Source organism: Fukomys damarensis, unplaced genomic scaffold (assembly GCF_012274545.1).
Source record: "Fukomys damarensis isolate Sample0158 unplaced genomic scaffold, DMR_v1.0_HiC HiC_scaffold_23, whole genome shotgun sequence".
Classification (NCBI taxonomy): Eukaryota; Metazoa; Chordata; class Mammalia; order Rodentia; family Bathyergidae; genus Fukomys; species Fukomys damarensis.
In genome coordinates, this window is record NW_022900935.1 from 54,150,635 (window position 1) to 54,172,205 (window position 21,571).

Below are 21,571 nucleotides of genomic sequence, written 5' to 3' on the forward strand. Positions count from 1 at the left end.
TATAATTCACCATCTTAAGCAGTCTTTAGAATACAATTCAGAGGCATTAAGTACATCTATATTGTTACGTAACCATCTCCAGGAACCCTTGAAGACCTGCAAAGTGAAATTCTGTGCCCATTAAACAACTCCCTATTCCTTCCCTTCCCCCAGGTCCTGGCAGCTATTAATCTACTTCCATCTCTATGAGTTTGACTACTCTAGGTACCTTGTGTAAGCAGACCCAGACAGCATTTGTCTTTTTGAAATTGGATTATTTCACTCCGCATGCTGTCCATGGCTCCTTTCTTGCATCTTCTTTCACACAAGACCCTGCCTCATCACCCTACTCTGTGCGTGTGGGTGCCGATGTCCAATTTCTTCTCATAACGACCTCATGAAGTAGAACCCATTCACATGGCTGTATTTTAACTCGACTCTGCCTTAAAAGACATATCACCAAATAAAGAGACATTCTGACATACTGAGTGTTGGAACTTCAGCATAAGAAAAGTAGGGAAACCATTTGGCCCATAACAGCATTTTTAGTTCTTTTGGGTGTATCTCTCGAGGTGGGACTGTTGGATTGTGGGAAATAGTTAATATGGAGATCTAAATACACATAGAGGTCTCAGTTCATAATTGGCCTCAGACAGTGTTGGATTCCAATAATTGTATGAACTGTAAGGTTGACTACCCTGATCCTGAACTGCTTAACTGAGTACAAACAATTAAGCAACTTAAGTCTCCAAGTTTCCAGTTTCTAGTTTCAAGTCTCAAGTTTCTAAACTCAGGATCTAGGTTCTTCCTGGAATCTTGTTTTCTGTAATCCTGAACCTCGGTCTTTTGCATTGAGTTACATCCTCAGGCCCCTTAAATTTTTTTTTTTTTTTTTTTTTTTTTTTTTTTTGTCGACAGAATCTTGCTGTATTGCCAACTTGCACGGGCTGGTCATCTTGGTCTAATATTTACCACTATTTTCAGGTGTTTATGGCATTTCATTTTGTTCATCTTTTTTAAATTTAGTGGATAATTTGGGATCCTCTAGGCTGCTGGCTGGAATGTAAAATGGAATAGCTGCTTTGAAAAGCAGCTGAACGGTTCCCGAAAGGGTAATTGTAGAGCTATTGTTGGATGCAGCCATTTCACTGCTAGGTATTTTAGTACCTAAGAGAATTGAAAAAAATTTTTCCACAGAAAAACTTGTATATCATTGCTAAACATATTGTGATATGTATTCATTGGTCATGGTCAAACAGCTAAATTTTCTATGGGAAAACAATAATGTTTTATTTAAAATGCTCTTGCTACAAGACAAAATCAAAGGATGAAGGGTTTCATGTAACTGCTACTCATTGTCATTTCATGGCGTATATATTCATGCCTTCTAGGTGTGCAAGCCTTCTAGGATATTTATGGTCACGATCTTTTTGACTCAGGTCTCTGCCTTTCTCTTGCGCTCCAGCTACTTGTGATAAGAGATACATGTCAAACCAGCAGGAGATAACCAGTCAAATAAATTTTCTTAAAAACTTAAGTGATGTATGTTATACGTGTCACCATGCTTAGGGCTGCTCAGTCACCAAACAGGTGCAACAATGTCACACACTAAAATCAGAAGTTAGACATTGTGATCTCCTAAGGTACATCTATAGGCCAATATGTACGTTCTCTTTAGATGGCATCCTACTAAAGGATAACAAGAGTTTTCTTTATGTCTTTTAATGTCTTACGATCAGACGGAGGTATTTGACTGAAAGATTATTCCATACTAAGATGGACATTGTTACAAAGAAAATGTCATCATGACTGTCATGCTAAAAAACTATGTGTGGCTCTTGATCTTAAATTTCTATAAAATATAACTGTTGTCTGTTAACATTCTGCAGGGATTGAACTATTAGAACAACCATGGTTGATAGGACATAACAGCTCCCTAACTATGCTTTATATTTAAAGTGCTTTTTATTATAAAGTGCTTAATGTCCAGACAAAATTACAGTAGTTAAGCTCACTGCTCCTACTGCAGTACTAGTGTCACCGGTCTTCTCTTCTGGGTGTTCAACAAGTAAAGTTTGGAGACCAAAACTAGAAAGGTCACTGGGCTGTGAGGACGGCCACTATTTTGGCCCTGGCCCCTCAAGATCTGTGAGATCCAGGACACAAAGGAACCTTTCCTACAGAATCCTACATCTTTGGTAAGTCACTCAACCTCCCGAGCAGGGAGATTGCTGGGCACCAGAGGACGAATACATTGTGTGTTAAAGGAGGGTCACCATGCAGGAAAAGTCTCCCACACTTTCACTGAAAGCAACATGGTCAAGCAAGGCTGTGACCCATCCCGATGGCTGACACTGACAGAGGAGCTGAGAGGCTGTATGCATGATTACAAAATAATGCCTGAGGAGACCTAACTGGCCTTCATAGATAGCAAGGGCGTCATGTTGATTGACACAGGTCTCACTTTAACTTGGTCTCAAACACCCAGCAGAAAAGAGTAACCAAAAGAGGTATAAAATAATGCCATAGTAATAAAGCTAGATATAAAAAGGGGCTCCAGTCACTGACCCCTTCTGGCAGTTTCCAGCTCTACCAGTAGCTGACCATGGTTTTGGATCATTAGGAAAAAAACTATGGTAAAATCTATAAGAGCTCAGCTAGAGCTTTATATTTCTTAGCAAAATTTGTTCTTCAAATTGTCTCTTATAGCTAAAACTAGAGAGACTTCTAAGACTAACAGGTTCAATCAGTATTTCAATTTCTAAGTGTGACTTTCTCCCCAACCTGCCCTTTCATTCTAGTGTGCTCACGCTAAGATTATACATACTGTAATTTCTTAAAAGTTTTGTTTATGCTTGCTTAGAGGCTGCCAAACTCCAAATGGTCATAAAGAAGAAGAAGAGGAAGAAGAAAAAAAACAACTAAAAAGTGCTGGGAACGTAGTTCAGTAGTAGAGAACCCCTGCATTTGATCCCTAGTACTAATTTTTTAAAATGCATAATGATAGGAGCCATTCATGAAAGCATTTATGTTATATAAATGTTGAGAGTAAGCAAATCTAGAGAGAGACAGAAGGATGACTAGTGCTTGTCTGAGGCTACAAGAAGGAAAAGAGCTGGAGGGAAATGGGAAGTGGCTGGTAATACAGGGTGCTTATTTTATGGGTGATGAAAGTGTTCTAAAATTGATTGTGATGATATTTCCACAACACTGCATATTCCAAGATCATTGAGTGGTATTATAATGAAGTATTATAGTAAGATTTAGAGTGCAAATGTAACATCAGGGATCACATTTTCAGCATTAGAGCCCTGAGATTAAGAAATCAAATTCTTTAGTAGCAAATTTGCTTTCTAAAATTTCTGGATGAGTGAGAGATATCACATATTCCTATGTAATCCCTGGAGAACTGTGGACACTTCCTGAGCTGGGAGCCAATTCTGAGTCATTTGTTCCCAGGTTTTATTTTTTCTTTTGTTTTGTTTTTGTTTTTTGGTTGAGACTGACCTGGAACTATGTAGCCCAGGCTGGTCTTGAACTCACAGTGATCCTCCTGCCTCAGCCTCCCGAGTGCTGGGATTACAGGCGTGCGCCACCACACCTGGCTTTGTTCCTAGGTTTTAAAATGACCAATTTTGAAACAGAGGAGAGCCTGAGAAGAAAGGAAGAAGTTTGAGATCACGCCCCGCTATTCCTAGGTTTTAAAATGACCAACTTTGAAACAGAGGAGAGCCTGAGAAGAAAGGAAGAAGTTTGAGATCACGCCCCGCTTTCCATCCTTGCATAGTTTGGTTGCCTGTTTGATTTTTTTCCCCTTATGTTTCTCCCTATAACATGAGTTACTTCTTCGGAAGCCTGTGAACCCTAAGAGTACCCAGGACAATTTCATTCTACACTCTGGGACTGTTTTGCTGACCTATTCTGACTGTTTCTAATGTTTTCTGGCTTCATGTTTTGTAGGACTCAACGGGAAATCTTGGCAGAACACCCTGTTATACATCAGTACTCAGTGCCTCTGTCCACATCTCTTCACATCGGATTTTCTCTTTTCTGTCTTCCTTTTTGCCCTTTCCCCGTCTTGTCTAAGAACTCCCTTCTGGGAGGTTTCCTCTCCTCTGTCTTCTCTAGACCATGGTGTCCCCTGGCACCCCGTATCTCATCACTTCCGCTCACTTCCCTGGCCTCTTTTGATCATTTGCCCCAGTGGCTTCTTTTCTTGCTTTGACAATCCCTCATATTCCTCATCATTAAAAAAAAAGTAAAAAAAAAATATGTCATAACAAATGTACAAAAACTCAAGCATCAAAACTTTCCTTAGATCTTTGTTCCTCAATATACCATGCTCTGTTATTTCTCACATTTAACATTTTTGAAAAGTCTGGATCCTCCCATTTTTAAAAAGTTTATCTGAACTATTGGGGAACAGGCTGAATTTGCAAAGTAAAGAACCTAGTGCTACAGTTAACTCTGGAATACCTGGAAATATTCGGCATGTGGAGGAGAAAGGAGAGACCACAGGACGAGAGAAGTTTCTCAGTTGTTTTCTCAGCATTGTGCTAGGAGCCCAGCAACCAAGAGGCAATCGTTCTAGCTGCTGGGCTGGATGTAGCAAGAGTGTTAGTTGGTGAAAGGCCTAGTTTGTTTACTTGTTTATTTTATTTTTTAAGGCATCCAAGAATGGGGCAATTTCTGGGAGAGAAAATAGTACCCTCCTGAGAAAATGCCCCAAGTTAGTCAGTCATTGCAATGTATTTGATTTTGTGTTTATTTTATCTTGAATGTTAAAGTTTCTCCCAAGAAGCCAGGTTTAAGAGCCTAGTGTCCCCAAGTGTTTAGTCCAGCCTGGGACTGTTAAGCCCTCTAACAGGAAGGGAAGGACGACGGGTTGAGAGACCATCAGGATAAGGTGATCAATAAATCTACTACTGGACAAAGAGCCCTTTTCTTGGGTGTTGCTAGGGTTCATCACCAAACACAGCATAAGCACCCCTAAGACGCAGAATCTTGCAAACAGGGATCCTTGTGACAACTTTTCAGAGTCACTTAACTATTACCCTCCTAGTAAGGTCATTCACATCTGGTAGGGAACAGGCCTTTAAGGGAAAGGTGTTAGTGTATAAACATTGCTGCAAAGATACTGGAGAGTAGAAAACTTATAAAACTGATGCAGTGCTCCTCTGATTTAGTAGAACATCAGCTAGTGAGACAACTAGCTATTCCTTGGTTGGCCAGTTGTATGTTTTCCATTTTAGCATCGGAGGAACTGAAGTTTGGAAAATTTAAAGTATCTGAAGCAGTGTTTATGGCAGTGTAGCTTTTCGATGGAGTCTGGAGACCCCCAGCAACCCTAGGTCCCCTCCCCGCAGTTCCTGGTACACGGCTTTATAACCTGCACATGTTATCAAGAGAAACCTGGTCATGTGAGTTGGATGCCTGGACCGTGGGTTGAGTCTAGGACGTTTTCCTTTGGATCCCAGAATTTATATATAGCTCTGACACAGTTCAACAACAATCCTTCCGCAAGCTAGTAGAAATAGACTCGGGACGAAGAGCAATTTCGGTTGAAGGGCTAAATGTGATTGTGTCATATGGGAAAGCTGACTGCTCACATCTCTGCAAAGCTCAGTAGCTGGACAAGGTCTTTGAAATAGGACTCTGTGCAGTTGTTGTGATCATGAAGTCATGTGAAGTGCTGAGGATTATGTTAAATATAATAAACACTAAATACATTCCAGTTGCTCTCATTTTTCTATACTTGTTCATAGGGGAAAAAAGAAGTGCCCAGCCCTTAATTTATCAAACACGAGCAAGGTGTGAGTGTATACATTTTTTAAAAATGATTACAATAAAAGACACACTGCCATTAACCCCCCTCGGAATACTTCTCTTCATTTCAAGCACACTTATCCCATAATTTTTGCCACTTTCGGAAGCAGTTCCGGAAGTCCTCCTTCCCAGGTGTCTTCTTGAGGTGTAATAAATAATGCGGTGAATGCTGCTGCCAAGTGACATCCAGCAGATGGGCTTGTTCACCTTATTTACTAGGTCTGGCACCGTGTGACCTCTGGCTCATTCCCGAAGTCGAAATGATGACAATGAGAGGTCAGCATTTTGAATGGATTCAGGGCATTGAGGGAATCACAACAACTGAAAATCCTTGCAGAAGACTTCCAGGCTGCTTCAGAAAATAGCAAGAACAATGGCAGGATAACTGTGTTCCCCGTGAAGGGGAGTATTTTGAGGAAAGTTAATGGCAATGCGTCTTTTTCTGTAATAGTTTAAAAATATTGAAATGTTTACTGTATGGTTTGATCTCACCTCATATCTATCCAGCATCACTGCCTGTTTTGCTCGCCTCTTTTTGCCCCACCAAAGTAGATACTGGTATTCTCATTTTAGGGGTGACGGTTAGATTAAGAGCTTCACACATTCTGGCTAAGTTTATGAGAGTTTTGTTCCTCTCCTCCAGGATGCTTTGTCACAGGGTCGTATTGCATTGTTTTCCAGTTTATTGTGCATAACTTTTTTTGGAAACTTAAATCATCTCACCATAGGAGTGAGTACTTACCTTAGTCTTTCTTCCCGTTCTCCAATAATAAATATGGTGAGAATTTACATTGGTGACATTCAGTTGAAATTGATCCAATAGAAGTCTACAATGAGGCCTGGGGATTTAGTTCAGGGGTTCTGCTGCCTGCCTTGCAAGCACAAGGTCCTGAGTTCGATCCCTGGTACCAAAAAAAAAAAAAAAAAAAATCTATAATGGAAAGCAAATCTTATGAAATTAGTTATCCAGGTATCATTATAAGTGATCTCCTTGTATTTTTGGTTGCCGCTGAAACCAGTTTAGGAGCAATGTATAGGTAGCTAGTCGTAGTATGTGTAAAACACCATAAAAATATATATAAATCTAGATTCCACAGTCTTGAGCTTTTGGGGAATTTTTAGTATTTTTCTTGCGCTCAGTTTTGGAGATAAGCAGATTTCCATGTGTCAAGGTGACTGCTTGAAATAGTTACTAGTCTTATTTCCTAAGACTATTTCACTTCTTTTGACACTCTGAGACACAGCATTATTACCTGAAGCGATATTTTGTCAGTGGCAGAGATATCGCTTTATTCAGGTATAAAAGCTGAGGGTTTCGGTCTTTCTTTAGGACTGTGGAATTTTCTTGGTAAGGGTTACATGGCTATTTGAAATAGTACTGAAATGTTAGTACACAGGCATAAACAAACTACTTTGACAATAAATTGTTTGCTTTTATAGATCAGCTTTCTCTCTTCAGAAAAATCTCGTATTTAAATTTTGTGGTTTCCTTGAAGTTGTTTCTTAGCCTTAGCTTTTTCATCGACTATCACGAACCTCTAACTAAAAATGTCACTAGTGAGAGATGCAGTAAGCCAGGAAAATATTTAGTAGAATGGAGGGCAAGGTGAAAGGGGTTCGCGTGCCCTTTCGGGTGCCCCTTCCCAGTTAGGCCACTCACGCACCAAGAGGTCCGGCAGGAGATCTTTATTGTAGGGAGGCCAGCAGGAGGCAGGAAGGCAGAGAGAGAGAGAGAGAGAGAGAGGAGGAAGAAGAAGCAGAAGGAGAGAGAAGAACAAAGAAAGGAAGTTCCTTTTATCAGTTTTGGGGTGGGCTATTGCTTATTTATGAGGAGTGAGCTACTTTTAACCTATCACAGGCCAGATTGCTTTTATGGGCCCAGCCCTGCAGACACAGATTTCAACTTTCCTGGACCACTGTGGCCTTGCGGGGGAGGGAAACCAGAGATAAGGGCATGAGGTCGTTTTAGGAGCCAAGATGTACCAGGAGAATGCAGCCTGTGAGGCGGCGTCACAGCATACTTTAACATGATCAGTTCCCTAACACAAGGACCATTGCGGCCTTGTGCCAGGCTGTGATTTGCAAAATAGGACTCTCAACAATGTCTGGCGTCTCTGTAGAGAAAGGTAGCTAAATACTGCAGAAACAATCATGGGAGCAAAGGATTGCACCGAGCTTTTCCAGGCTGAAAAACTTGGAGTTTCAGGGCAGAGAATGTCCCCCATTGATCTAACTTCCTTCCATTAAAAGTCCTATCTCCTAAAGGTTCCACCACCTCCGAGTGGCACCATCAACTAGGGATGAAGCTCTCAACACAGGGATCTTTGTGGGACATTTCAGATCCAAATAATAACAAACTTGGAAAGGGGGCGGAGTACACAACAGACCCTCTGGGAGTAGCCTCTAAAAGTGATTACAGCTGAGCTTCCTGTATATTTTTTTGTGGCGTTAGTCTCCAACCAGCTGATTTAATCAAAGTCAATGTCCTATAGTTTTCCTCGGTTAGGTGAGAGGTAGGTGATCACAGTGGTATGAAATTTGTAGTCTTTAGGGCTGGGTTGTAGATCTTGAGAGCGCTTACCCAGCATGCACCTGATCCTGGGTTTCATCCCCAGTGCCTGGAAAAAAAAAAAAAGTAATCTTGTAACAGAGAGGAAAAAAAAAAAGTCCCTTTCTCCTAGCCCTCTTAATGCTGAGTGCTTTCTGTGATTCCATTGCTATTGAAAACCTTGGTATCTCAATAAATTTCAGACATATTCAAAAGTACCCGATATAATGAACTGCCTGTATTAACATTAATAACAAATTAATATTTAATTAATTAATATTTGACAATGATCCACTCTTGGCTCTATCTTTTCATCTCCCCAAGTCAGGTTTGAAACAAACCTTAGACTCATGTATTTCATTTATAAACATTTCTGTTGTTAATCTCTTAAAAAATGAACTTTCTTTCCAAACTGTGCTAAAACTCAGGGTGCGCTTTGAAAAGATTGCCTTCCTAAGTTTCTTTGCCACCTCTTGCTGTGTTTTTATTGTAAGGTGGTGGTGGTGATTTTAACATCAGTATGACTGCGTTTCCTTCAGATAAAGACTCATGAATGGAGCTGCGCATGAATGAGGAAGCAGACAGCGGGGATTCCCCCACCCAATTACTGTCTGTCTCCTCCCTTCCTACCGGGTCTAGCTGACAGCTAGAGGGCGTTTAGCTGTGGTTTGCTTTTAGGTATTTTCAAGAGCTTGCCGTGAACATCAGCACCCTTCAGCTTTCCCAGGTCTAAAAGGAAAGCTTCAGTCACATAAATTGTACGAAACCCTTTTGAGTGCTTACATTTTTTTTTTTTTTAAATGAGGACATTCCCCGATTAGTCTGAAATGCTGCTCTGCACATCTGACCCCTTCTCCCTTAACGGGACCAGCCATTCTTGTGCCCTTCAGTGATCCGTTATTCTCTCAAGGTGTTCTTGCCTTGGCTGCCTCCTCTCGTCTCTTGTTCTTGTTTCTTGGTCTAATTCGTCTTTCTGCTTCTCTGTTACTCTCAGATCTACACAGTTTCCCACAACTGTCTGAAACTTCATTTATCTGCTTGAAACCTGACGTGTGTTTCTCCAGCATCTTACACTTAATAGCACATCTGAACTGCACCGCGGTGTCTGCCCTCTCCCCACCGCCCAAGCCCACTCCACTTGGCTTGCTTTTCTTCTTTCAGTTAATTTTATGTCAGCGTGGAAAAGCCTGATGAGGGTGACTATTCCAATTGGTGTCATTCCTACTACTACTTAAGTCTCATTCTTCTATCCATTTCTTATCCACTAAGTTACCGGAGCGTGGAGATTTTGCCGCTACAGATTTTAAGCAGCTTTATTTACCAGCCAGATCACTGTGGTCTCTGCCTCTCATTTCTTGGGTCTAGGGCTGACTCTGTAGATGGTAAACATGGGGTCAGGCTCTCAAGAACATGCCTTTTTAGTGAAAGTGCTGGATGAACAGATGGGCTCAATTAATCAGAGTAGGAAGGGAGACTAAGGGTAATGCCCAAGGTACTGTGGCCACATAGAGGAGCGACCATTGTTGTACTTGGGGCTTTTGTGGAAGGTTTCATGATAAGGACATGTTTGAAGTTGATCAGGGAAAACAGGTAAGAAGGACATTTCAGGAAAATATGAGCAAAAGTCTGAAGGCTGAAAACATCAAGCCTATATATTTGTGGGTGTGCGTGTGCGTGAGCTTTGAAACATCTGCAGATACCACAGATACCAGGTTAACTAACCTTATTACGTTACCTTTTTTTTCTGTACCATGGCCATGGCGTGACATTATTCTTAAAAACATAGATGACTTTTCTACTTAAATCTGAAATCTGAAATTTATTATTTATAGTATTGCAATTTTTGACTCCAACCTACGCTTCCACACTTTTTTCTGTCACTTTATCCAAAGCAGACGACTCAGTATTCTTTGGGTACACTGCACTGTCTTTTCCCACTGTCAGTAATACATCCTTATTTTACCTGGAATTCCACTTGTTGCCTTCCCAACTCCTGATGGTCCAAATCTGTCCCATTCTTTTTTCTTTTTTTAACTTTTCCTTTTTCTGAGACAGGGTCTCTATGTAGTTGCAGCTTGCGTAGAACTCTCTACATAGCCCAGGCTGGGCTTGAACTTGTGATCCTTCTGCCTCAACCTCCCTAGTGCTGCGATTATAGGCATGTGCCACCATACCCAGCTTGAACTTTTTTTTTTTTAAATTTGGAAGCATTTAAAATATATACAGAGAAGAAATTCTGTGTAGTGATTCTTCATGTACTCTCCAATCCTACCAATTGTGTGGTGATACACTCCTGTAATTCTAGCACTTGCAAGGCTGAGGCAGGATGATCTGTGTGAATTTGAGGCCAGCCTCAGCTACATAGTGAGTTCAAGGCCAGTATGAACTACATTGTGCGACCCCCCATCTCAAAAAAAACCAAACAAATGAAAAAACAACAAAAATACCCACACTTTTTTTGTATTCCTTTGTGAGACCTTTCTGTTTTTCATTTTCTTTTATCTTTTCTTTTTATTTTTTGTTTCCCTTCTCCTGCTTTCAGGGTATAATACTTATAACAACCTCCACATATAATTACTGTGTTATAGCAATATGATTTTCATATCCTCTGACTCTTTGAAAGCAGAATTTGCGTCCTAATGAATTTTGTCCTTCACAACTTCTTCCTTTGGTCAACTGTTGGCAATTTCAGCTCGAAGACAGATAGCTCAAAATGGTCGATAAAATATTCAGCCAACAGATATTTCTGAAATGTAGGCACTGGGCAAAATCACCACCATCATGCACAATAAATTCTGGTGGGGGAGATAGGTAGTAAATAAGAACAAATGAATGCAAAAGCAAATCGGTACAACCATAAAATAGCTATTGATTATGAGAAAAGGTCTGAGCAAAATAAGTGGAAGATGGTCCTGGGGACCTGTTTTAGAGTGAGTGGTGTGGAAATGTTCTGTGGGGTATGTGATCAGTGATCCATTTTTGGAGGATAAAGTTCACACCCACAAGGGGCTGGGGCCCTCCAGAGAGAGGGAACAGCGTGGTAAGCTTCTAAGACACTAATGGCGAACCTTTTAGAGACCGAGTGCCCAAACTGCAGCCCCAAACCCACTTATTTATTGCAAAGTGCCAACACTACAATTAAACCTGAATACCGAGGTTTTAGTTTAGAAAAAAACAACTCATACTTGGCTCGCGTGCCAACAGAGAGGGCCCTGAGTGCCATAGGTTCGCCACCCTTGTTGTAGGAGGTCCTCCTTGAAATCAAAGTGACTGTGGGTTTCCAAATACGCTCCTCAGCTTTTCTTCGCTACACTTCCACACTACAGTTCCAAAGAGATTTGGCACACTGCTAGGATTCTCAGTGGTGCTTGTGACCAGTGGCTTTGGGGACTGTGGAATCCATGTTCATTTACGTATGGCTGTTGTGAAGCCAACCCCTCCCCCCGCATTCCTGTTCCTCTTCCCTGCTCTATTAGTTGTTTAATCATTGCAATTGGATAACAGCTAATGACATTTCTCTGCCAGTTTCATTGCCAACTACACTTGGAATTTGAGCCCAGATACAAGGAGTAGTAAGGAGAGGGCAGCCAAGGCCTTCAGGTTGCCAGTTACTTGGTGAGAAATCCCATTCATCTTGGGAAACAGATTTTTAAAATAAACTTGGCACAGGAAATACCACCATCCTTTTGTGAAGCCGTAAACCCTCAGAATCATGCTCTCTAGCCCTCCGCCAAGCTGACAAATTTTTAGGCATCAGCATATCCTCAGGGTGCCACCTTCTGCTGACCATGTGGGGCTCTTGTGCTCTTCGGCTTGGCACTGAAGCGCAGTCTTCTCCTTTATGTAACAAGGCGCATCAGAGAAGCCCTTTATGCTCACCTTCTGGGAGTGGGTGCTGGGCCAGACCTCTCCTGTAACCCGTCATCTTCCATAGGGTCAGAGCTGGTGAACATTTCCATGGCCTGGTAAAGATTTTCTAACTATTGCCACGCTCCCCTGCCCCCTAGCCCCCTGCCAAGCTCTTTTGCTTCAAGCCAGGATTGTCATGACCCAGTTTTTAGTTTGAAGATGAATTTTGCAAATACACACAGCACACACTATTTTCAGAGAAAATGCATGGGTGTGTGCCGCAGGCTGATGTCACACAGTGCTGCCTGGCCCAACAGGCCAGCGAGGGTTCCTCTTTGCAGATTTTACCAAGAACAGGGCAGGAAGACACAGAATCCACTTTCTGAGAAGGCTTGTTCCTGGCGTGGGACATAATATCGGGCCTATTTTCTGACGTCTTTTCATTTTTGCTTTGGGGTATCAAGAGAAAAGACCGTTTGCCACAGCGGGCCACATAGCCTCATTGTTCACGGTGTTCCTCCCTTTAATTATTCTTGTTTAACTTAGTGTTTGTTTCAAAGCTAGCGTCAGGTGTTGGCAGCTTTCCTAGGGGAAACAGATCGCACTGAAGTAAACACAGCTGGAAACTGACCATGGGTTTTTTTCCCCCCTTTTAAGAAATGAAAGAAGTGTTTATCGGGAGGCTGGAGAAGATTGTACCGCCCTGGAATTACTTTATAGATTTACTTCTCCGGGTGTGGTCAGTGATAAATGTCTGGCCTGGGTGTCCACATGGATTCACTTCCGGTCTCCCCTCCTAAGCTGCAGTTTTCCTGGGAACAATGAACTCGAAGAGGGTTGCTGCAGTTCGCACTGGCTGGAGGTGGAGTCGGGTCCTTTTGGTTTCTCCCAGCTGAAGTGTGTGGTCTTTGGAACTGAGTAAAGAATGACTTCTGTGGGGTTTTCTCTCTTGCTGGCTTTCCCTGCAGCCTTCAAAACTTCATCAGAGTCGCGGGCTGTTTCAGAGATGGGCGAGTAAGTGAATTCTGAAATGTTGGTGTGTATGTGTTTATGATTTCTGTATTATTCGATCTACGTCTTCAAGTGAGGACAGGGTATTTTCTAGCAGTGCATTTCAGTTAGGTTTTGTGTCTCCCGGAACAAGCTTTTCCTTGTTGCTGTCAGCAGTTTGCTAGGCTTTGAAATATTAGGCTTAAGAAAAGTCTGAAGACTATGAAAATCTGCAGCTCATATATAGTTAGGGATCGAATCTAAAGAAAAGCTGGCAGTTTTACAAAGTCGGCAGCAAATTCAGGGGAGGAATGGTGTCAACGTTGGGCAGAGTGGCTGGTGTACAGGTGAAATGGAAAAAGAACCACAGAGATTCTGCTCCTCCTTGGAGACTTTATTCTTGTTGTGGTTGTTTATTCCTTTATTCCTTTGCTCTCCGTGCCAAAAATCCCTCTCTCTTTTCAGGATAGATTTTTTTATATTATCAGAAACTGCTCCCAATTACTTGCTGTGTTAAGGTTTTTTTTTAAGTTTTTTTTTTTTTTAGGATAACTTTTTCTACTTCCATCTTATAAGAACCGAGTAAGAAAAGAAAGAGAAAGGAGTTTAAGACTAACTTCTGCTTTTGGTTTGCTTAAATGAGCACTGGGGACTTTTTGTCACAGGCAAAATACATTTTGCTTTTAGTTTTGTTTCATCTGACAGAACTATAGCATTGTATTACTGAGATTACCTGAATTACCTGTCACATGCCCTGGACTATGTGTGTAGTTATTTGAATAAGTGTCCTTCATCCCTTGCTGTAGTGTCTCATTTGAAATACCATCGCCTGACTTTCTGACGGAGGCTCATGGATGAAACTGGAATGAGGCCATCTCTCTGTTTGGGTTTTCACAATCAGATCAAGCATCTCGCCGAGTTTGTAGCATGTAGTGAAGCCTGATGTGTTGTCAGTTGATATTGCATTGCGCTGAGTAATTTAGTAAAATTTCCTAAATGGTGCTATGAACTCCAAGAAGAAGAAAGTGAACGCGGAATTTTAAATCATATACGATGCGCAGGGAAAAATGAGGTGAGAATTGAGAAGAGTTGTTTGACTAAAGGTATTCCTAAAAAGTTTTCTCTGTGTTGACTGATATATATATATATATATATATATATATGTTCTCATATTTTGCACAATTTATTTATTTGTTGTTTTGCAGTGCTATGAAAAAAGACTTAGTTATTCATATTGGGTGTGGATAACACGACACACTTTCTCATGAATTTCAAATGATTTTTCTTAGTGACTTGGCAAAACCCTATCTCAAAATAAAAAGTACATTTAAAAATACTGGGGTAACTATCTCTGAACTGTAAGTGCCACTTTAATACAGTTGGTTTGGTATAACCATGTGGTTACTTAGGGCTAGATTTAGGGGAGTGGAAGAGCCAGAAGTGAATGCCTCTTTCCTCCCTGTGTCCTGACCATGCTACAGACAGAAACACAGGCCTGAATAGATGTTAGAACTTCCTTTCCTCTGTCAGAGATATCATCTGTGCTTTTCCCAGTGTTCACCTGACAATGTGAACTTAAATGCCTCTCTGTTATTAAACTCACACTGGGGTGACACCGAACCAGGTGGTTTTTGTCCCAGCAGCGCCTCATCATTAATGTGAGGTAATTCTTCTCTGCTTTAGGAAAAGGATTTTTCCCTCCTAACCTTGTGCCAGTCATCAACATCTACTTAGTCCTTTGGGTTGTAGAACTGTTGGCTGTTTCCTGAATTTATTCCAAGTTCTTGTAGAGGTTTTTATAGATTCAGTCTGTGTTCATAACGGATCTCTCAGTGGCTTTCTGGCTGCCTCTTGAGTTTAAAATCCGCATGAATTTGATTTCCTTGTTCTTATAAACCTTGTAAGTTCATGAGCTTATTCCACTGGTTCTGTGATCACTTGGGGTGTCATGGTTATCTTTAATGGCCTTTATTCCCAGTTGTGAAATTTTATATGCTCACTGACTCTACAAATCTGCCCTCTTTGGGTTGTGGTGTCTGTGTATCTTGCCCGTCTGGTCTCCAGTTGGTGGAATAACCTTCTTTGTACTGCCACTTCTCAGCATCTTTGAAAATTTGACATAATGTTGCTTCATTCCAGTTTTCTTTCTTTTTTTTTAAAGTTCTGTAATTTGTTGATTGTATTTAACTATGTGAGTTTTGTTGTGATGTTTACTGTATTGTGAAGCACCTCAATCATGTGGTGGGTGGTCTATAAATCAATAAATGATGACTTAGAGGCTGTAAAAAAATAAATAAAAATACTGGGGTACAGCTCAGTGACAGCCTTGGGTTCAATCTCCAGAGAGAGTGGGAGGGGGAGGGGAAAGAGAGGATAGATTGTTTCTCCATATGATTGTAATTAAGAGCTCTCTATGGTACCTGAGGGTTTTCTCTTATTCTTTATCTGATTTGATCCTCACATGAGTCCAAGGAAGTGGGTACTGATGTAATTTCCCAGTTTTACAGTGGGGGGAAGTGTCAGATGAAAAGCCGTTCTGGTGGTGCCTTAGTGAATGGACGAGTTGAAAATCTCATCATCTCTACACTTTTATTCTGAAACAGTGGGTAAAAAGCCTCTAACAGGGGGTGGGAGGGGGTCAGGAGTCCTAGACTCTGATCCCGTCTAGGGAGGGCGTTGCTGGCTCCGTGATGTTGATCAGGTCCCCAAAGTCTTTAGATGCTGTCTTCCTGCAAGGAGCGTACTTACTTGATTTCTTAAGTCTCCTAGCAGCTTTAGAATCTACCCGGCACCTCACCCAGGACTCCCTCTGCTCCGAAGTGCTTACTTTCAAGGCAGAGAAGAGGTGAGTGAGGAAGCAGAGCTATGGGCCGCCTAGCCAGTCCTGCTTAGGCTCCTCCTGCTAAATGCAAAGAGACACAGGTTCTTTACAAAGGTAGAAAAATCCCAGGCACTTAAAATACCATTTTTTTTGTTTTTTTTCTGATCTGCTTCCTGAGTTGGCATTTCTCAGTGTGTTCTTTTTGACTCATCAACAAAAGTACTTGAGCCAAGCTCTCCTGTAGTTTCAGCTCACAGATGAGCAATATCAGGTTACCTTCCCATCTGGTCCCCAGAGAAGTGGTAACCTCCTTGCCTGAACCCATCTGTTATTTTAATCCATCTTGGAACAAAGTAAATACAAGAAAATAGTACTCTAGGTTGTATGTTACTCTTTCAAGGTTTTCAACTCCTGGCAGGTGGATTGAGGAACAGAACGGGGCAGGGCAAGAGAGTGGAAAGGTAGTTTTTATTCCACTGGCATTAATTTTAGCAACTGTTCACAGACAAATTTAGAAAACTGTAGGGCATGGAGGTAATGGTGACCACATTTTCCTGACATTAAAAAGAAAAATAAAAACTATGACCAACATCAGCCGTCATCACGATTATTGTATAAAAGAAAAGACAAAGGAGTTACACAACAGATTCTCAGCAGGGAGAAAGGGTAGGTCTTCCTAAGAAAAGGGAGTGGGCATTCTTACCTGGATGTTTTCAGGTTGGACTTATAAGAATGTCGATCTTGACCCCTGTCTGCATTTGGGACCTCTGTGCATGCTGGTGCTTGGGTTCTTGTCACTCACAGACTTCCTGGCAGCTCCTTCTCAGATTCTGCTCCTGCCTTCTTGCTGTGATGTGGACTTTAGCTTTTTCCTTATTTCTTTCTGCACAGGCAAGAAGCGAAACCCAGGCCTTAAAATTCCAAAAGAAGCATTTGAACAACCTCAGACCAGTTCCACGTAAGTTGACAAGATCAATATCGTGATCCAGATCCTTGCGCTTTGTAGATTTTTCATTGGGGGTTCCTTTTTGGATTAGTGAGCAATGCCTTGAAGACCCTGGGTGAATTTGTTAAAATATTGGAAGTCATTTGCTCGCTGTTCTTAAGTCTATAATAGGTAACTTTGGAGGTGGTCTCTCAAATTATTGGCTGAGTGAGAAGTGAGTATCACATGCGTTTGAGAGCTGAGGGCCTGTTGAATGAAGAAGCAAGTCTCTGCGACAGCCACTACTATAAACGTTGGGTTGAGACAGAAAGATATGTGGGGAAGACCCACATCTGACACCTGAATCCTGCCCCATAGAAACAGTAAGCAAAATGAGGTGAAGAAACCTTCTCTTTTTAGTTGAAACTTTTAACTATACCTACAAGTTCTAGTGAAGCAGGGGACCCTCTCTGGGAGTTCGCCTCTGTTTCTTTGTCTCTCTGTGGGCTGATAAAAGTACTTTCTTTCCAGTCCACGTCATGACCACCTGCCAGAGCATCTGCATGGGATGAATGGGATTTCCAAGGCAATAAATCATGGTAGAGGCACTAGCAAACCAGAACAAGTCAGAGAGAGGGCATCCCCAAGGAAGCTGGTGTTTTTAAAGCCTTTGTTGATGTCTACAAAGTGCCTCTCTTTGTAAAGTTTTTGATCTTAATTGGGATCCAGCGTGTCTGAAATTGCACCCCCTAGTGTTGACATGTGCCCTAAACATGATCATGTCTATTACAAGAGGTTGCTGAGATTCTTGGTCTTTGCGTGTTTATGCAGTGACTCAAAGGAACTTTTCAATGAAGAACTTCCAGGGACAGGCCAGAGTGGGAGGCCGCTCTCTTGGGTTCTGGATGGTAGCTGAGGGACTAATCTTTAGTTAGAATGTGTGTGTGTGTGTGTGTGTGTCTGTATAGTTTAAAAGGAAGGTCTTCTCATGCCTACCATCAAGGCTGTTCTTTGGGGTATAGGAGGGTCCTCTGAACAATTGATTCTTCCACCCTATGGCCCTTTATAATTATCGTGTAATTATTATTTTTTCACTCTCTTGTTTCTTGAGTGCTTAGAGTCAAACATATGGCCTGCCTGTGTTACCTGTAGAGGACTTTTATGAGATATTCTTTTAAAGTTTTTATTTGGAAATAATCATAGATTCATAGTAGCTGCAAAATAATGTACAGCGAAGTTCCCTGTACCCTTGCCCCAGCTTGCACCGAAGTCCCCAACAACTCCCACCCATGTTAACATGTTACATAACTGTAGCACATTATAAAGAAATCAGGGAAGGCGTACTTGTTACCTCCCTCAGTTTTGGTTGAGGTAACTGCTACCATAGTGAAGCTGTTCCACTTTATGAGCAATGCAACTCTTTTTTTTATCTGCTGAAAGTTACACCTCCTTCCTCTTCCTCAGGTCCCCAACTCTAATAGCCAGCAACCACTTAACTGCTCTCCATTACCATTTTGTTATTTCATGATCGTTGTATAAATGGCATCTCTTTTTGAGGTTGATTTGTTTTTCATTCAGCATGCTTTTCTTGAAATTCATTCAAGGTTTGTGTCTCTCAATAACTCTGCTCTACAGCTGAATACCATTCTGTGGTATGGTTTATACCACAATTTACGTAAGGAAGTGTGGGTGGTTTTCAGCTTTAGGGTATTAAGAGTAAAGCCATAGGGGCCAGCGATTAGCTCAGTGGTTCTGCCTCCTGCCTCACAAGCGCAAGGTCCTGAGTTCAATCCCTGCTACTGCAAAAAAAAGAGAGAGAGAATAAAGCCATTATGAACATTCTATTTAAAGACTTGTATGAAAATTAGTCTTCATTTTTCTGGGGTGTATACCCACTAGTTCAATTTCTGGTTTATATGGTGAGTCCATTTTCAGTTTTGAAAGAACTGTCAAACTATTTGGCAGAGTGCTTTAGTTACCATTTTATATTCTCACTAATAACGCGCAAATGATGTAGGCTGTTTGCACCCCTGACAAACTTGATGTTGTCCCTATCTTGCATTTTAGCCCTTCTGATGCACAGTGATATACCACTATGTCTCTAACTTGAACTTCTCTACTGGCTAGGTATATAGAATGTGTTTTTAGGTGCTTATTTTCCACCCATACATTTTATTTGGTGAAATGTCTGTATATATCTTTAGGCTTCTGACTAGATTTTCTTTAATTGCTGACTCAAGAGTTACTTATCTGCTCGAGACGAAAGGGCTTTTTCAAATACGTGACATGGAAATATTTTCTTCCAGTTTAGAACTTGTTTTTTCACGCTCTTTTCAGGATGTTTCATGCAGGAAAAGTTTTAAATTTTTTGAAATTCACTTTATCAGTTATTCCTCTTAAAGATCATCATGCTTTTGGTAAGGAGTATAAGAAGCCCTTGCCTTGTCCTAGGTCCTGAAGATTTTCTGTATTCTTGTCTAGAAATTGTATAGTTTTACATTGGAGCCCATGATCTATTTGGAGTTCATTGTTATACAGGGTGTGTCTGAGGATTAAGTTGAGTTTTGTACTTTTTGCCAGTGGATTTCCAGTTGTTCCAGTACAATTTGTGGAAAAGACTATCGCTCGTCCATTGAATTGTTTTTGCTTCTTTATCTACTATCAGTTGGGCATACTTGTTTTGGTCTTTTTCTGGATTCTCTGTTCCATTGATTTGTTGGACAACATCACACTATCTTGATTACTGCAGCTGTATATGAAGTTATATCATCGGGAAAGATGATGCTTCCAACTTTGTTCCTTTTTCTTCAAAATTATGCTGAATCTTGAAAGGGCTTTTTTTTCTCTCGTGTTAGTTTTAGACTAAGTTTGTTTATGTCTGTCTACAAAGAACTTTCAGACATTTTATTAGGAATTGAGTTAATTTGTAGGTCAATTTAGGGAGAATTGATATCTACTTGAGTCTTCTAATCCATGAGATGATGAATTTCTTCAAGGTTTTGGATGGTCTTATCTTTCATTAGTATTTTATATTACAGATTATATTAGTATCTGTTAAGATTTATATCCAAGTATTTAATTTTTTGGATCAATTGTAAAAGATACTCAGAGTTTTTGTTCTGGGTTTCACTTGTTCATTGCCAACATGTAGAAATGCAATTTGCTTTTTCTGTGGCGATCTTACATCCTATGACTTTACTAAACTTAGTAGCTGTAGAAGCTTTTCATAAATCCCTGAGGGGCTTCTGTGTAGGTGATCATTCCCTTTGTAAAGAGGAATTTTTATTTCTTCATTTCTAGTCTCTCTTGAAGGGGCAAGAATGTTCAGAACTGTGTTAACTAAGATCGGTGAGAGTAGCCAGCTTTTCCTTGTTCCTCACCTTAGAGAAAAAGTGTTCAGTCTTTTAGTTTTTTAGTTTGTTTGTTTGTTTTGAGGTAGAATCTCACTGTGTTTTTAGGCTGGCCTTGGAGTCACTGTGTAGCAAAGACTGGTCTCGAACTCATGGCAGCTCTAACTCACCCTCCTGAGTGCTATGATCACAGGCAATGCCCCATCACGCCCAGCTTTAATCTCTTATTATTAAGTCTGGTAATAATGTAGATTTTTAAAAATGATGCCATTGATGAGTTTGAAGACGTTCCCCTCTAGTCACATTATAGTGAGAATTTTTATTATAAATGGGTGTTGACTCTTTTTGTCCCTCAAGTGCAATGATCATAGAGTTTTTCCTCTTTAGTATATTAATATGGTAAATTATATCCATTGATTTTTTTAAACATTGAGCTAGTCTTACATCCTCAAAATAAATCCTAGTTGGTTGTGATATAATTTTTTCAAAACCCATTATTAGATTTGATTTACCAATCAGGGAGGATTTTTACATCAAAGTTCATGAATGATGTTGGTCTGTGGCAATTTTTATTTCTGTTGTGCCTTTATTTCTAGTTTTAGTAGTAAGACGATTCTAAGTATTAAAATAAATGTTCTTTCTTTTATTTTCTTGTAGATATTGGTGTTAATTCTTTGAATGTCTTTGAAAATTCTCCAGTGACACAAAATGTGTCTGGGCATTTTTCTGAAACTTTTAAGTTACAAATACAGTTTCTTTAATTCATGTGGGCCTTTGCAGATTATCTTTTTCATCATGGCTGGCTTTTTTGTAGACTGACTTTTGAGGAGTGAGTACATTTCTTCTAAGTAGTAAAATTTCTGACAGTAGTGTTGTCATAGCAATAGCTGCAGGATCTGTTATGATATCCTGTTTTTGTCCCCTGATGTTGGTAATTTGTTGTCTTTTCTCTTGTTACCTTTGTGAGTTTTGCTTAAGTTTTATTGAATTTATTTATCCTTTTGAAGAATCAGATATATTTTATTGTTTTCATGTTTTCAACTTAATGCTTTCTGTTCTTACCTTTAATATTTTCTTTTAAATATATTCGTGTATCAGACTGAGAGTGGAGCTTCGTGGTACTGTACAGCACTCTCCCAAAATGAATGAGGCTTTGCATTGGATCCTCAGCACTGCAGGAAGGAAAAAAAAATTCTAAAACAAACCTGCTAATATCATGTTTTCCTTCTCTGTAAAACACATACTTTGCCCTTATTTAATGTGTGTGTGTGTGTGTGTGTGTG

At 40.5% G+C, this 21,571-nt stretch overlaps 1 protein-coding gene across 2 annotated transcripts in view; it reads left to right on the forward strand.

Moving 5' to 3' along the window:
- Map2k6 (mitogen-activated protein kinase kinase 6) overlaps positions 1-21,571 on the forward strand; it is a 105,718-nt gene that overhangs the window by 53,485 nt on the left and 30,662 nt on the right. The window contains exons 1-2 of one of the 2 annotated variants that reach the window (XM_033767607.1): positions 13,137-13,216; positions 16,905-16,971. Coding sequence is in view for 1 of the 2 variants with exons in the window: in XM_010640576.3 (XP_010638878.1) it covers positions 16,905-16,971 (67 nt within the window). In the remaining variant the exon portion in view is untranslated. Of the gene's footprint in view, positions 1-13,136; positions 13,217-16,904; positions 16,972-21,571 lie in introns of those variants that run through there. The other variant, XM_010640576.3, reaches the window with a different exon arrangement.